This window comes from Chenopodium quinoa, unplaced genomic scaffold (genome assembly GCF_001683475.1).
Source record: "Chenopodium quinoa cultivar QQ74 unplaced genomic scaffold, ASM168347v1, whole genome shotgun sequence".
Classification (NCBI taxonomy): Eukaryota; Viridiplantae; Streptophyta; class Magnoliopsida; order Caryophyllales; family Amaranthaceae; genus Chenopodium; species Chenopodium quinoa.
Window position 1 is genome coordinate 2,154,384 of NW_018744858.1, and position 17,483 is coordinate 2,171,866.

The window sequence follows — 17,483 nt, forward strand, 5'->3', positions numbered from 1 at the left end:
CTGCTCAGTCCAACCAGAAAGACAGTCTCCTTCAGCTCTAATGCGGATCTGCCGATCAAACACTGAGCTGCAGCTGAAGACGAGCTCGTCTTCAGCACGGGCAAGGTCCCCCCCAGGGCGCTAGAGGGGGTAACGGTCCAATTAATCGGCGTGCCGAAAATTGGAAAAATTGCCCCTCCCTGCCTATCTATTCTATAAAGGTAGTTTTGTAACCAGTATGGAGCCGCTTCTTCGCCCGACTTTCGTTGGTAGCTTGGGAACCCTCTCCTAGGAAGGGACCGATGATCGGCCACCTGTGGGACCGACTCCCGACCAGGAAGTACCGGCAGCTACTCAGCCTTTTTCTGATCGATCTCAGCCTTTTGTGCCATAACCCGATTTCCCCCACTAGCCAACTAAGAATTCTCGCCATTCAGGATATTTTATTTTATTAAAGCGTCGGATCTATCCACGAAAAAAATTGACTAAATTAAGTAAGCGACTCAATTTGACTAAATTGACTAAATTAAGTAATCTTTTGATATTTATTTTATTTTTTTTAGAGTAAAGATTTCTCGCCATTCAGGAAATTTTATATCAGCTAGTCTACCATATGTTTATAAGACTAGACTAGTAGTTGAGTGCTCTTTGTTGTTCGGAAAATTTTATACCATCACCTAGTCATTGACGCAGAGTGAAGCTGCACTTAAACACAAATTTATAACTAAACCAAGATGGATATCAAAAATAATAATTATCACAAAAGCGAGGCATTATTATTAGAAAAGATCAAGCTCCGCCAAAGTCAAAAAACTTTGGGGGAAACGTTCATATAAATACAATCATATACAAGTATATCATTAGAGCATCCTATGATGATGAAATTCCATCATTTCTGTACAATGCTTAATAAGGCAATAAGTTGATATTCGTTTTAATTAAAAATTTGAATGTTTGTTTGACTGATTAATAATCGATATGATAATAATACGCAATCAAAGCTCGTTCATACTACCTTGATTCCTGATTATCTTCACGCATAATATTTAATTACGTATGAGTCATTTACGCAGAATTGAATGTGCAACAGAATAAACAAAGAAATCAGATCCGCATTAAACGTGTATTGTTTTGTTTTGGCTTATGTTAAATTATCATACCATCCCACTAATTTATTTTAAATTCTATCCTAAAACCTTAATTATTGCACTTGTTGGTATATGGAGAAATCTATTCATTGTTCTTGTGGAAAAACTGGCCAAAATATAGAGAACGAATTTTCCCAACACTTTCCCACGTCTACAAGTAGTTGTATAAAGGAAAAGCCAGTTGTAGTTTTAGTTTTATATCATACCATTTCATAATTATTCTCATCCTCTCTTTTGCAGAAAAATAAGTAAAACTAAAAATTAAAAAAAAATCAAGAAAATGGCGACGGCCACGGGTATGGTGTTGGGTGTTGCGCAAACTCTATTTGCAGCATTACAATGCAAGGAATTGAAAGAGTTATGCTCTAAATTTAAGTATGATTCGCAACTTGAGACTCTCCGAGGCACCATCGAAACCATCCAGAAAGTCCTCCTTGATGCGGATTCCAGGCATCTTGAGCTCAACAATCAGGGGTTGGAGTGGGTTAACAAGCTCAAGGATGCTGTCTATGAAGCTGATGATTTGTTCGACAAGTTTGCCACGATTGCTCAGCAACAGAAAAGGATGCCTGGTGGTAAGATTTCGAGAAAGGTACGCACTTTCTTTTCTAGTGAAAATCAGTTGCTTTTTGGCTTGAGGACATCTAAAGAAATTTAGGAGATTAGAAAGAAGCTAGATGCCGTTGCTAATGATCGTACTCAGTTTGGGTTTAGTGATGTGTCTAGGCCAGTTAAGAGAAAAGAGGAAACTTGGTCTGATGTCAATGAAGATAGTATCATTGGGAGAGACACTGATAAGGAGGAAATTATGGGTATGTTGTTGAGAGAATCGGATTCTTCGGTTGATAATGTTTCTTTTGTGAGTATTGTCGGGATGGGAGGACTAGGCAAAACTGCTCTTGCTCAACTTTTGTACAATGACGTTAGAATTAATGACGAATTTGATTTGAAGTTGTGGGTTTGTGTCTCTGATGAGTTTATCTTGAATGAAATCCTTTGTAAGATGTTGAAGTCGGCCACTGAGCAAGATCATGGTGATATAGGAGCTGATGGGGTGCAGAAACAAGTGAGACGTCGTATAGAAGGGAAAAAAAATTTCCTTATTCTAGACGATTTGTGGAGCGAACATCGTTATCAATGGCTCGACTTGAGAAATTTCTTGCGAGGAGCTGCGAGAGGAAGCCGAGTTGTGGTGACTACACGCTCAAAAAGGGTGGCAGGAGCTATAGGAGACTATCCAATGTTCACATTAAGAGGTTTGTCAGATGATGATTCTTGGCGTTTGTTTAAGAGAGTAGCATTTAACCGAGGGAGTAGAGAGATTGATGATGACCTTGTGGACCTTGGTAAAAACATCGTTAAAAAATGTGCAAATGTTCCCTTGGCTATAACGGTTGTGGGGAGCACGTTGCATGGTCAAAAGAACAGAAACTTCTGGAAATCATTTCAGGGAATTGAGTTGTCTAAAATGGGCCAAGGTGAAATGAGCATAATGCCAATATTGAAGTTTAGTTATAATTACCTTGAGCCACAGTTAAAGAGTTGTTTTATATATTGTGCACTCTTCCCTAAGGATTACGAGATTGAGAAAGAGTTATTGATCCGTCTATGGTCTGCACAAGGGTATCTTGAACCTATCAATGATATGCAAACAACAGAAGATGTTGGTGAGGAGTATTTTTCAAAGTTATTGCAGAGATGTTTTCTCCAATACTTTAGACACCATGATTTTAGACATGGTGAAATACATTCTTGTAAAATGCATGATTTGATTCATGATCTTGCACAAGAAATTGCAGGAAAGGAGTCGTACTTGATGGAGGACACTAGCAAAAGCCCTTTTGATAGAAAACCTCGTCATCTCGCTATTTCAGTTAGGCGCTCTCTGTTGCTTAGTCCAAGTGATACTTGTAGCAAATTGAGTGGATTGCGTACGCTTCTCCGGCATTCTTATCGTTGGCTGGAATGTGAATCACAAGTGTCCACAATATTAGCAAACTGCGGGCGTTTGAGGGTGTTGGACTTGCACAAGCTTAGGATAAAAGCTTTACCAAGTACAATAAAGAACCTTTTGCATTTAAGGTATCTTGATCTCTCTTACAATAAGAATTTGAAGACGCTTCCCGAGTCAATTAGTAGACTCTATAATTTGCAAGTATTGAACCTAAAACGTTGTTTTCTCCTAGAAAAGTTGCCTAAGGACTTGAGGGAACTAGTTAATCTTAAGCATTTGGACATAACAAATTGCTTCAGGTTGACTCATATGCCCATTGGAATGGATAGTATGACTGGTCTACATACCCTTACAAGGTTTGTGTTGGGGCCAGAAAGTTCTAAGAAAGGCCAGATGGGTCAACTTAGAGATTTGATACCTCTAATTAACCTTAGAGGTACACTTGAAGTTATTTTTGAAAAGGGATACACATACGATTTTATGGATCCTGAGGAAGAAGCATATCTTGTAAACAAGGAACATATCAAGGCTTTGACGATTGAAAATAATGGTATATGGCATCACAAAAAAGCAGCAATTGTAGATGAAAGATTGCTAGAAAGACTGGAACCCCACCGTGATCTAATAGAAATGAACATACTTGGATATAAAGGCGTGACATTGCCAAGATGGGCAGCCACACTGGCAACCTCTCTCCCACGACTTATGAGAATCTCCCTGCAGCATTTTCACGATTTGCAACATCTGCCAGCAATGACTCAACTCCAGCATCTGAAATCTCTTGAACTCAGAGACATGCCCAATGTAGAGCTGATGGAGTCTGATAATAATGTTGCACCTTCGTTTCCGTCACTTGAAGAACTGTCCCTTGTAGAATGTCCAGGGTTGAAGTCTTTTCCCAGATGTCCACGTGTGAAAACTTTTAGACTGTGGGGCCTGAATGAAGCACTGACATTTTGTGAGGCAAATGCAACCACCCCTGCTGCCTCCTCATTCTCTGCCTCGTCTTCAAGCGACAGCAACGACAGTAATTCAGCTGGTGTTGATGTTTTTGACTTGTGGCTTCTAGCAACAGACAATTTAGGATTAATTAAGTCCCTTTTTGGGGAGTCTATACGAAGCAATGATGAACTCATATTGTGTGATATGGAGGTGGAGAGTTTGTCGAGTGCTGAAGAAGAGTATCATCGGAAGTATGCATTTTCCATTCGTAGTCTATGGTTTTTACGTTGCCGAAACTTAAAGAGTCTGTCGGGAGGAGGAATAGAGCATCTCACCAACTTGAAACAACTTGAAATTCGGGGATGCCCTAACCTGGGACTGGAAGAAGAGGAAAGGTTTCCATGGAAAGACCTTCACGCCCTCTCTTACTTGAGCTTATGTGAACTTCCACAACTGATAGATCTACCAAAGGGCATTCAATACTTGACTTCCCTTCAAAGTATCTTTATTCAAGGTTGTGAGAATATGAAACCCCACCCGGAGTGGCTTCATTGCCCCAAGTCTTTGCGGTCACTTTCTATTACTTGTTCTCCGAAACTGGAATCCCTGCCAGAAGCAATCCTCCCCTCCCTCACAATGCTTAAAATAAGGTGGTGCAATGGATTGAAGAAAAGATACGATGAACCGAATGGGACAGACTTTTCTAAAATAAGCAACATCCCCGATTTACACCTTCAATTTTGAGTCATCTCGCAAAGCAAATTGTCTTCGCCCCATTCGGTAACTCCAACTCTATTATCATTATGCATTTATGCTTTCTTCATGTTATCGAACCTTTCTACAATTTGCTTATCTACTTTAAAAATAAAATTACCAAAACTTTTGGATAATATTGTACTACAATCTGCTATGATAGTTATTGTACACTAAGATGTGATTTTGTAGAGTTAAATTTGATCAATATTTGATTATATATTGACAACGTTGCTATAAAGGTGATGTACTTACTCCAGGTAGACATAGTTCAACGTGATTTAGTTGTTGAGTATGCTGATGGTGTAAATTCAAAGGGCAATGTTAGTTTTCGTACACTTAGCTTCTTTCTCACATGACATTTTTGTACATAAACTAATAACTTTATTCAACTTTATTCAATTGTAAGGCCCACAATAATGAAAAGCTGTTGATTTATTTACGAAAATGCCCCCATGAAAAACAAATTTCCCTTTCTTTAGTAAATCCTTACTTGCTTTGGGTCACTGTTAACGAGTAATGAATTTTATTGTACATTAATATGTGTTCTCAAGGAATATGCTTTATAACAGGGTAGTCAACTATTTCATCACTAATCATTTTCCTCTCCAAATAATAGCAAACCAAGCAACCCACTACTACTTCCACACATAAAAATTCCTATATTTGGTATTCGAGCCAGCTGGTTCCCCAAGTCTCCATTACACTAAACAAAATCCACATCAACTTATACAACCTAAACACCACATAATTTAACATGGCCTCCTCTAGTCCTTCGCCTTCGCCTTTAAATACATGCAATTACCCCCCCAAGTTAATTGGGTACCCACATTTAAGGGTGAAAAGTACCAACAATGACAATGCAAACGAAGTCCGTATTTATCTCACAAGATCAGATTTGTGGGAGTTGGTACAAAATGGCTATGAACAACCCAATAATGCCGCTCAAGCAAGAAGCTGCTTGGAGTGAAGGAAAAAAGTTGCAACTCAAGCAAAATCGGATAAAGGACAATTATTATGCCCTATATATCCTTAATCTATCGTGGGTTGGATGAAACAATAATACTTCCTACGATCATGCATGGCTAGTTGTCTCAAATTTAGTTAATAAAATTCATTCTAATAGAGACAAGATGTAAAAATAGTCCGAAAAATTTTAAGAAGCCTTCCAGCAAAATATGATCACATAGTGGCTAGTTGGCTACTATGGAAGAAGCTAATAAAGATTTATTAACTCTCACTTTAACTCTCACTTCCTAGGTTTTTCACTTCCTATTAAGCCTAGGAAGTTTTCCTCGTAAAATCGGTTTTCCTCGTAACATCTCTCTTGCACTATCTCTCTACTTGCATTAAGTTTCTTTTGATTCCGCAAAAAGTGACTTGCAAGCTCCATATTACATGAGGAGGATACTACAATTCCTCCCCAACCCCCCCCCCCCCCGCCCCCTATTATTTTTTCTAAATAACATGAAGTGTGTGCGAGTCTTGCTATAAGGGAACAAATATCAAGGCAGAATATTTACATATTTGCCATTAGATAAACACAATTAGTTTATCAAAGTGAGAAACTTGTATTTTCTCGTGCTTTCACTGGAACTAATTCGTTCTTTAATTTACGATCATGTATTCAAAATAATAAAATAAAATAAAATAAAAAATCATGCATGTATTCCGTGCATAAAGAGCTTAGATAATCAACCTAAGTAAGAAAATAAAATAAAATTTTATCAAAAAGAGACGAATCTGTAGCACTCATCAGTAGTACTGCAATGATGACCAGCTTAAGATAACTAAAAGCACCTCTTTCCATAATATTATATTCCGTACTACGCATATCAATTCTGTTTTTTTTTTTTTTTTTTTTTTTTTTTTTTGATTCAAATCAATTCTAATATTGGTTGTTGTTGTATGTATCACTTGTTCATAAGTTGTCTATATAGATGTACAATACCTTGGGCAGTTATGTAAATTTTGACAATAGGCCCTTCACTCCTTAAATATCAAAGTGACAAACATAGCTCTCCAATGTTGTACCTAGTACCTCGTTTAATTTCATCACCTTACATTTCTTATCCTAATTTATGTCAATGTCTCAATACCTTATTTTCATAACATAAATGAGGTTTATGAAATATGATAAACCACATACTTGTATATCTTTGGGTGGTGGTTGATGACAATTTGATAAACCACGTTTATCTCATATTTGATAACTATATTCACTACCAATTTGGTGATTGTTGAAAGCTACTCTTTCAATAATTTGATTATTGTTTTTTTTTTAAGCTTTTTTCTTTTTTAAGCTTTCCCAAACTTCTAATTTTACCATTATTATATTATTAATTTGAAAATAATACATCTCTCTCTTTGTCTAATTATTTTAAGGGGTAATGATATTTATAAATATTCAATCATTAAAATAAAAAAAATAATAAAAAAAAATATTCTTCGAGTGAACCTCTTTGCTAACTCTTTTTCTCTCACAATCCTCATAGAGTCATAGTCTCATCATACCCTTCTAAATTTTTTAATATACGTGCCAAAACCTAATAAGTAATGAGGAACAAATCTCTCTTTTAATAGTTTATTTTAAGAAAATATATATGTGGAAAATCATACACTTATCACTGTAATTAATATTTGATGTAATTTAGTATTCTTACCTTAGATTCTTTATAAATTCTTCTCTTAATTCAAATTAGTTTACACATTTCTCTTATTACATTTGTCAAATGTACAAATCCAACCACCCAAAATTTAACTATATGTCATAATGTCATATGAATATCACAAAGTCTAATCAAGATTTTGAAGGGATAAAGTATAATCCTAGAAGTTCTAAATAATCACCCATTGCTAATCCAAACCTCCTCAAACTTTATCCAACCACCCAAAATCACCCTTCCCACCCACCCAAAACCAACCCACTTAATGAAACCAGGTCCCAACTTCCCCAAAACTAGCCCCACTATCCCAAAACCATACCAACGCAACCTAAATTATCCTCCCACGGTCCCACCCACTCAAACAAAACTCAAAAACCTTAAAAAAAAACCCACCCGACACACTTCTAAAATGGGAGCGTTAGATAAGATAACTAAAAGTAGAAATATCGAAATGAACATTATTTACATCAATCGACCTATGATTTGACATGTATTCCCAAATCAATACTATTTTAAGAAATATTTTAAACTATTAAGAGGCGTTTTGTTAGCAAAATCCTTATCCATTAATATCTCAAATTTTACCAATGTGGTGGTGAAACAAAAAGAATGAGGAAGCAAGGTAGCAGCAATAGGGAGGAAGATACAATAAGAGTTAGCTCAAGTGGTAATCAACTTGATGTTGCTTAAGGGAAGTCTCAGGTTCAAACCTCGCCGTATGCAGAAACTCTTAGGAGACTCACCCATCATAAGCCAGGTGACCAGGTGTGCAACCCAGCTCGCATCCGGATGTAGTCGGAGCTAAGCTCATATGGACCGAATGGGCATCCTAAAAAAAATAGGGAGGAAGATAATAGTAAAATTGTGGTGGTCACAGTGGCAACGGGAAGGGAGGTGGCATTAATACCGCGAGAGTGAGAGTGAGTGGTGGAGCAAAGGTGAGAAAAGACAGTTTGAATGATCCAAATACTCTAATTTTATACTCGTACGGTCGTACCCAATAATAGATAATTTCCTTTATCCCACGCATTGGATATTCAATTAGTGAATAATTGGGACTTTTCTCCAAACTAAGCCCAATTGACAAAATAAATACCAAAATGGTTGCGTGGCAAAAGTATTTACGAAACTAAGTTTCCAGGGTAAAACGCTGTCTCGGACAGTGTTTTATGCCCTGGTTTTTTTGTAAAAAAAAAAAAAAAAAATCAACCTAAAAACGCTGTATGGGACAGCGTTTTTAGTTGTTGACTTTTGTTTTTAAAATTTTGTAATTTCTGTTTTTTAAAAATAAAAAGAAAAAAATTAATAAACACATAAAGCGCTGTATGAGACAGCGTCTTATGTACAACATAAAACGCTGTCTGGGACAGCATTTCTCTGCTTGTCTGTGTAATACCCCGTATTTTTATACGTATTTTAAATTTAAATAAGTATTTCTTGAAATATTTAAACAATATGAAATAAATTATTTAGGGTTTCTTCAATACAAAAAGAATGATTTTAATTAAAAATATATTTTATTATTTAATAATCTTGAAAATATTGAGTTTTATGATTTAAAATATTGGGGCACATTATTTTATATTAAATAATTTAAAAGTTAAAGTTTTAAAGAAAGTCAAATCCTAATTTGATTAGGAAAGGGATTACTAAGGGAAGTGAGTAGGAGGATTGAGAGAGAGGGTATAAATACCCCTTATGTGCCTAGGGTGGAGTTCACCCAAAGGTAAGTTCTCCCTCTCCTGTTATTTTATTTTCCCCTTAATTTTCCCCTTTTCCTTTACTTAATTAATTTAATTATTTATTGTTTAACCACCACCACACACGCCGGCCACCACCACCAACCTTTGCCGGTGGCAGCAGCCACCAAGCAGCGTGGCAGCGGCGGCCAGGTGATTGCATGTTGCGTATTCTCCGTTCGTAATATTCTTAATCTCGATGTAATCACGATTAAATTCTAACTCGTCCGATTTTTACAAAAATATAGTGTTTTCGTGTGTAAACAATATTCTATATATGATTTTGGGCAGTTTTTGATTTTATATGTTGTTTTTCTTATTTTAATTAAATCTACCCTAAATCCAATTGTTGTTTTTGGGTTTTGTGATGATTCTTAAGATATTTAATAACAAGTATTTTAATTATAAATTTCAGATTTTGGTTTTTAATTAAAAAGCCCCAAGATTGGAAACCCTAGATTTTTAAATTAATGTTTATGGATGGAATTTGATTGTGGTTGATTGAAATTATTAAAATTAATGTTTTTAAACCAAATTACAGCAATTTTATAAGTTTTAATAATGCTGGAATTTTTATATATAAGTCTAATTTAAGTCTCTTGAAAAGATCTTTAATTACCCATTTAATTGGGAATAAAGTAAGGGTTTTAAATAAAAATTCAGATTATTTTAAAGGGGTTTTTGAGTGATTTAAAGAGAGTATATATTGCTGGAATTTTGTGTTAGAAGGGTATTAATACTCCTTTATAATTGTGGTTTGTAGGAGACTTCCAAGTGAGTGACTCTGTGTAATCGTGGCTATTTTGAGATCGTATTCAAGGTACGTTCGCGTACTTGGTAAAGTTTAAGTGTATAGAAGCATGCTAGGTTTTGTTTAATTAATTCCAAGTAGTATCATGATAGGTATTGGATGGAAATTGTGATTTGGATTGATGATGGTGAATGATTTGTGATTATGAAGTACTTATGGTGATTTGGTGCTTCGAATTAATTATATTGGCATATTGATATTGAACCATACTTTTATTATTGGCATGTTAGAAAGCATATTTGGTTAAACTGGATGTTTATCTTGGTTTGGATTATGGAAGAGGAATTTTATTATGGTTCATATAATTTTTATTGATACTATAAGCATGAGGAAAGAGCTATTTAAGTGTCTTAGTACACATAAATAAATTATATTGCGGTGCCTATGTGCACTTAAGGTGTTTCTAACACCGAGGGATAGGATTTGCGGTGTCTTATGCACTTAAGGTGTTATTTTAACACCGAGGTACTTTAAAAAGGATTCCACACTAAAGTTATGTGGTCACTAAATATTCAAGAATTAAACTAGTTTGTTTGATTGCTTGAATGAATTGTAATGTTTGGTTGTGTTGTGTTTGAGAGTCATCACCAAGTCTAATAATTTGTAAATCACGTAAAGTGAAAGAGATTACACACCAAAACTCTTGGAACGTATATATCTTGAGTATGAACATATTTGGGGGGGGAGGTTATGTGACTTTATATTTGACCATAACTCCTACTGGGGGTACAGGACGTTGTACTTTCTATTTTTATTATTTATTATGCGCAGGATCCAGCCACTTCATGTGACATTTGCCTACCCGGTTAGCTCCCGGTGTAGTTTACCTCAATTTATTTGAGGCAAGTAGTTGGTTGGAAACCCGTTCGATGTGTAATCAAAAATTAAATAAATATTAATTAGTAGTCGAGTCAAGTGATGAATGTTGTGTGCTTGTAAACAGGTGCATCGAGGTAAGTTGTATGTTGATAGGATGAAAGCATGTTAGTGTGTGCTAATTACGCTTATGTACTCAACTTTGCTGATTGTGTGTATTGTGTGTTTGTCTGGCCTTGTCTTTACCTTATCCCTACGACGACCCATTTCTAATGGCGAGTAGTGGGGACAAGTAGAGAGAAGCTTTTCAGGTGATGAAGCATACTCATGATGGGCCTGAGTGAAGAGGGAATCATGCTTAGTTCTTATAAGAATATGATGTGTTATTGCTTTGAATTATTATTATTTATGTTGATTATGAGACTAACGCAAAAGGATTTTCAAGTGTTTTGGTTTAAGGGCCTACAATGGTTCCAAGTTGTAGGTTGACTTTGTTTGACTTTTACTTTCGTTTGGTTTGACTTTTAAAGTTGACTTGCTTCTAAATAGTTTTAAAGGTTGTCTTCCGTTGTGTGTCTTTGATAATTGCCTTAGCCGTTTTCACGGTGGCGGTAATATCTTAGATTTTCCTTTTTCGTATTTTAAAAAGGACAAAACAGGTATTTTAAAGGGAAGGAATTTCTAGGGTGTTACAGTCTGCAGCACCAACAGCCAGCAGCCTTTGTTCTCTAATTTCTGCCCCAGCACACCACCCCTGCCTTGATTAAGCCACCATAGTCAACCACCACCCCCACCACCAACCCCCACCGTCGACCACCACCTTCCACCACTTTCGACCACCGTTATGCACTTCAAAACAGTCCAACTACCCCCAACAACACTTCAACCACCTCCACCACCAGCCCCAACCTTTCCTCCACCGTCGACCACCACCCACAACAACCAACAGCACTAAAACCACCATGAACCACCACATTAACCACCACGGGCCATCGCTTCTACCCCGTTTCTAATTATGGATCCCAAATGTCTGTTGTTTGATATATATCGGCCTAGAAGAATCTATTTTGACTGACATAAGTCCGATTTGGATAAATAAAGAAACTAAACTTCAAACTACACACAGATTCATTCAACAAACATGTATTATATTAATAATGTAATCGTTATATACATCATTCTAGAAAATGTTTGTCTACAACAAATAAACCATACAATACTATTCTGACTTATCAATTGGGGCTAAAGGTTCCCTGACTGTCGTCCGTCCGTCTACGACGCCGACTGTAATGAGAAATGGTGGTTAATGGGTCTCGGGGCGGTGGGGGAGTGAGCTGGCTGGACGATGTGTCTCCTGGGTCCCGGTGGGAGCAATACTGTGGATGATGTACTCCTCAACGTCTGTGGGTGTCGTATGATCACCTCCACCGCTACTCTGGCCGGGGTCGAACTGTGAATGGAAGGAGTGGCCATCTTGACCGTCCCGCTGGTGGACGAGATAACCGTGACCATGTCTCTGTAAGGAATTCATGGACATATCTCGCATCCGCTCGACCTGGGCTCTGGTGGGTCCGTCTGCAAGGACGAGTGACAGTGCATCAAACATCCCCACCATATCCGCCGCCTGCAGTAATCATCGATCAGTCACTTACATGATATATAAAAAAATAAAAAATGAGGACGATAAGTAGAATAAAAGAAACTCACATATCCGCTAATGACGTCATATGCTGGATGGTAATGTGTGGACGGTGGTGTGTAGCTGGGGTTGATGAAACGGCGTGTAATACGCCTGTACCACACCATATACGGATCGTGAGGATCCATAACGCCCTGCATCGGATCACCTCGAACGACATAATCCAGTCGTTGTTCCCATAGCTGAAGGAATTGTCAATGCTCCAGTGACCAGTTTATCTCCCCCTTTCCCCACCGGTCAATGTCGTGAAGGCGTACACTAGTGTCACAATGCTGGGGAATAAGCTGGCGTAGTCGGAACTGTCGCATGACGCGGTCGGGAAGGTGACTCTCCACGACCTCGAAACAAATCAGGGGGACCCTGGCACGCCACTCTGCCTGATGATCCAGTAGATGTGCAGGCACGGTATCTACCAACTCCGGTACATACGGATCCCAGGTGATCTGCAATAACACATCAAAATAAATATTTTAATTAAGTTAGTTCATATACAATATGCACAGTACATAATTGTTTACAAATATCTTAAAAGTTTCCACCTGATGCTCAGTGAGTCGATCAATGGCGTCTCGGTAGTACGGAAGACCTGTCGCCGCATGTGCCTGTGTAAGTCTGGGGACCACCCACCTATGGCAACAAATTTGTTTTGTTTGTTAGCAAAATGAAACCGTATGGGGGCGAAAAAGAATGAAAAATGTTACAAACCTGCAACCGTATGCCTCATCAGCTGCAGGGAGCAGTGGAGCGATATACGGCTCATACTGGTCATCCCGGTCCTGCTGACCCAGACGATGTACAACAGGCATACCTGGTCTTCCTACGTGGATGTTCTCCCAAGCCCATAACTGCAATAGCAAAATACAAAACTATGTTAAGTATGACGTTAGTCATTGCCTAAATAGCTTGTGAAAAATTAGGTTGGTTACCTGAAGCACGATCAGAGGTCCACCGATCTCGAGTGCACCACTCTGTGAGGCTCTACACAGGTGGCAATACAACATTGCCAAACATGCACTACCCCAGCTATATCCACGGATATGATCCCAGTCGTGGTCTAACAACTGTAGGTAAATAGCTGCAAATGGCTCCCGCTCTTGTTCCCGAACAACACGACGAATATGAGCAGGAACAAGTATGCTCGAGCGTATCTCTGAATTGTGACGTCATCAGCGCAGTGACAAGTTGCCGGTCGATCTCCCTGAACCCCATCCGATGAATACCGCCAAAGCCAGCGTACTCGACGTACGCAAGACAGCGTTCATCGACAACCCAGCCGCCCAGAACCCAGGTAGTGCAGTGCCTGCAAATCAGTGTCCTCGCTAATTCACCCTGAAAAAGCATTGGCCGTTTGTAATAAATATTATATAGTACATCAATGAATCCAGAAAAGTAACAGATGAAATATTACCGTCTGGTTCCATACGTCGACGCTGCGATGTGTGTCCTGCAGAGTCAGGACAGAAGGGTCAACGGGTCTGGGTGTCCTATCATGTCCGTCCATGGTATCTGTTCATTGAAAACGTTACATACCAAACACCAACACAATAACTGGAATAGCAATTTAGCATAAGGTGGACGATTTAAAGGCAAAGACAGAAAATTTCTAACAACATCCAAAGTAGAAAATATATATCATCCATGTGACTGCAATTTTACAGACTTTAGAAAATCTGGTACAAAATAATCAAAACAACACTACTACATACTACTACAACAAATAACAAATATAAACTTAGGTCCTACGTCGGTCTACTTGGACAAGTAGTTCGGTTGAGACCTTGCTGGTGACAACGACTGCATTTGGTCGGGGGCCGGTTGGTGTCATCCATTTCATTGCGTATGCGCTTCGACCTTGGACGACCTTTTCCATGAACCATGGTGCCGTCCAGAATGAGTTTAGGGCCTACGTACTGTGCCCACTATGCTCAGGTCGTCTCGCAAGGGATAGGCCAGAACTGTGGTGCATAGGTGTTCGTGTAGGCGGCCGATTGCAGCAAAGGGTCCACCCACGGCCGCTCCGATAGTGAATATGTCACACAGACTGCTAGCACATGAGAACATGGGAGGTGGAATACCTTCGGTTTGTTGCATGTACACGTTATCAACTGCCAGTTAACAGTATGTTTGTGTCCTCCTTTACTACCAATTTGCTCTCTCCTTTCTGTTGTCACTTGGTAAATATGCAAACGGCGATTATACGCATCCACTCTATGATATCTGGCTTTTGCGGTGTTCTTCTCCAGGATCGCAATGACCTTTGAGGGGTATGGAAGTCCCCGATCAGACCTAGCCTCGGAAGACTCCCTTCTCAAAGTGAAATACCTATTAACTCTGTGGATGGTTAACTCGACAAGGGACATGATCGGTAGAAGCCGAGCTCCCTTCAACACATTGTTAAATGTTTCCGAGAAGTTTGTAGTATATATCCCATATCTGTGACCATTGTCGTGAAAGAGAGACCACATAGTGAACGGGACTTGAGCAATTTACTCCATGGCCTTGGTACATGCCTCACCAATGAAACACAGATCAGCTTGAAGTTTTCTTTCCTGCCTTTGGTACGCCGCAGCCTTGAACATATCTCTCATGTCGTTACTTCGCACGTGAGTCTTCAAGTTAGAAGCTATGTGGCGGACACAAAATCTGTGATAGGCTCGCGGCTGGATGAATCCAACATTAGGACATTCATTGCATGACACGATCCCGAATACAACCAGGAACCAAGACCAACTGGAAGTGTTTTCCCCTTCAACCACCGCAAATGCTAGAGGAAATACTTGGAAGCTTACATCAACACTTGTAGCTACCAACAGTGTTCCTTTATACTTCTCGTACATGTGCGTCCCATCGATATAGATAACATGCATACAATGTTTAAAGCCATCGATACAAGGACCGAAGGCCCAAAACACTCGTTCAAACACTTCCATGTTGCTGTAATACACACCGTCCACCAAAGCTTTGTGTTTCCATACGACACATGTTCCCGGGTTTGACCGTAGGAGTGCTTGCATGAAGTGCGGAAGTCTGCCGTAAGAACTCTCCCAATCCCCAAATATTTCAGCTATAGCTTTCTCCTTGGCATACCACGCTCTCCGATACGGGACATCGAAATGAAATTGCTTGGAGATTAGTTCCAGTATGAATTCAACTTTCAAGGAAGGATCTTTCCGCACAAAGGACTTCACATACTCTGCTATTATGGATGAATCCAAGTGTGGGTGATCAGTAGATAGTACTTCAGTGACACATGTTTCCCGGTGCGGGCCTTTGTACGTGACTATGGTAAAACCACGCGAGTGCTCACTGGATTTAGTACCCCGTATCATCCAACCACATTTCTTCTTGCATCGCAGATGAAGGACACTATCATTCAAGGTCACTGTGGTGTAGAATTGATTCCTCTGTATAGAATACATCTTCACCATTTCTTGAAGCATTTTCTTACTTTCAAAATACATTCCCTTCTCAAATTCTCCCTCGGGAACAAACGATGTATGGTTACCCGATTCGGCCCAATACTAATCAACTTCATAGTTCTAGTTTACCTCATTGAACCAAGGTATGGGAGTTCTAACCAAGGGGTCGCCAACTTCCATCTGTACAGGTTCATCATCCTCCACTCCGTTCTCGTCCTCATCATCCATTTCCACATACACATCATACACCGACAATTCATTATTCACAATATCATCAAAATGATTTGGCTCTTCTCAAGACGGTGATGCTTGAACATCACCTTGCATAGGCGAATAACTATGCAATTGCATCGGTGAAGGTGCCACGCTGTTCGAGGACGAAGGACCGGGTTGGCCGAACATTGTCCCACATCCCCCCGCATGCACTGGTGAAGCTATATGAGAACTTAACGGCATGTGAAATTGATCGTCCTGCAGCATTCGTCTAAAGGGTCCCATCCCATATTCATTCGATGGAATGTAGTTTGAGGGCACTTGGAAGGACGCGGTGTTGTGATCGGAGACATATGTAGCTTGTTGTTCTGGCCGAGTACTTTGTTGGGTACATATAGGCACCGTTTCTACATATATCTCATTGGGAACACCCTTCATTGCAACAATGCTCCTCAAAGCTTTCAAATTTCTGTTCGTAGAAACAGGTAACACTTGAACCCCATGGCCAGTATCAAACCTCATTTTAATGTTCAGTTCAACATTCATAGGGTTTGAACCAATACTACTATGAACCTCATTCATCAAGTCATTCACTGTCATGTTCGGTTCAAGTGTTAGTGGTTCCATATTTCCTCCACTATACTCAACATTTGATCCATCGCACAGAATTTCACCTCCCCACCGGCATAACAACACTACATTTTGTCCGGCCATATTCTACATAACAACCAAAATACATTTTACTAAAAGGCGTTAAACCATCCCTAAATCACCACAATCAAACAAAAAATGTTTACATACTTTACAAAATAACTACTAAGAACCCTTAAACCACCATTATTACACAACAATGTAGGTTATCACAATTGTTCAAAAACTAATAATTATCAACTATTATCAACAATTTCCAACATAACCAACAACAACAATTCAACAATATCCAAACTAATATCAACACTAAAAATATCAACACTAACAATTCAACATTTACCAACACTAACAATTCCACAATACCAACACTAACAACTCAACATTATTAACACTAACAACTCAACATTATCAAAATTTTACAACAATTCCAAAAAATTAAAAACTAACAACATAAACCCTAGAATTTAAAAAACTAAGAGAGATTGAGTACATACCAAATACGGGGTGAGGTGAGGCAACTTTCTCCGAGATTCCGGCGTCCGGTCGTCGACGAGTGGTCGGAGTTAGGAGGTGGCAGTGAATTGGGTCGAGGGAAAAGTGAGGGAATGCGAATTTGGGATGAATGTTTGATTTTGTGTGGAATGCAGCAAACTGAAGCGCTGCTTCTGTATTACACGCAAGAAATGCTGCCTG

At 38.9% G+C, this 17,483-nt stretch overlaps 2 protein-coding genes across 2 annotated transcripts; one reads left to right on the plus strand and one right to left on the minus strand.

Moving 5' to 3' along the window:
- The first annotated feature begins 1,407 nt into the window (after window positions 1-1,407).
- LOC110704735 (putative disease resistance protein RGA3) lies at window positions 1,408-4,767 on the plus strand. Its single transcript, XM_021882542.1, has 2 exons — window positions 1,408-1,719; window positions 1,786-4,767. Exons 1-2 carry the CDS (start codon window positions 1,408-1,410, stop codon window positions 4,765-4,767), a joined length of 3,294 nt encoding a protein of 1,097 aa, XP_021738234.1.
- A 10,226-nt stretch (window positions 4,768-14,993) lies between these two features.
- LOC110704736 lies at window positions 14,994-16,154 on the minus strand. The gene is made up of 2 exons (XM_021882544.1): window positions 16,056-16,154; window positions 14,994-15,911 (listed from the first exon to the last, which is right to left on the minus strand). Exons 1-2 carry the CDS (start codon window positions 16,152-16,154, stop codon window positions 14,994-14,996), a joined length of 1,017 nt encoding a protein of 338 aa, XP_021738236.1.
- Between the last annotated feature and the right edge of the window lie 1,329 nt (window positions 16,155-17,483).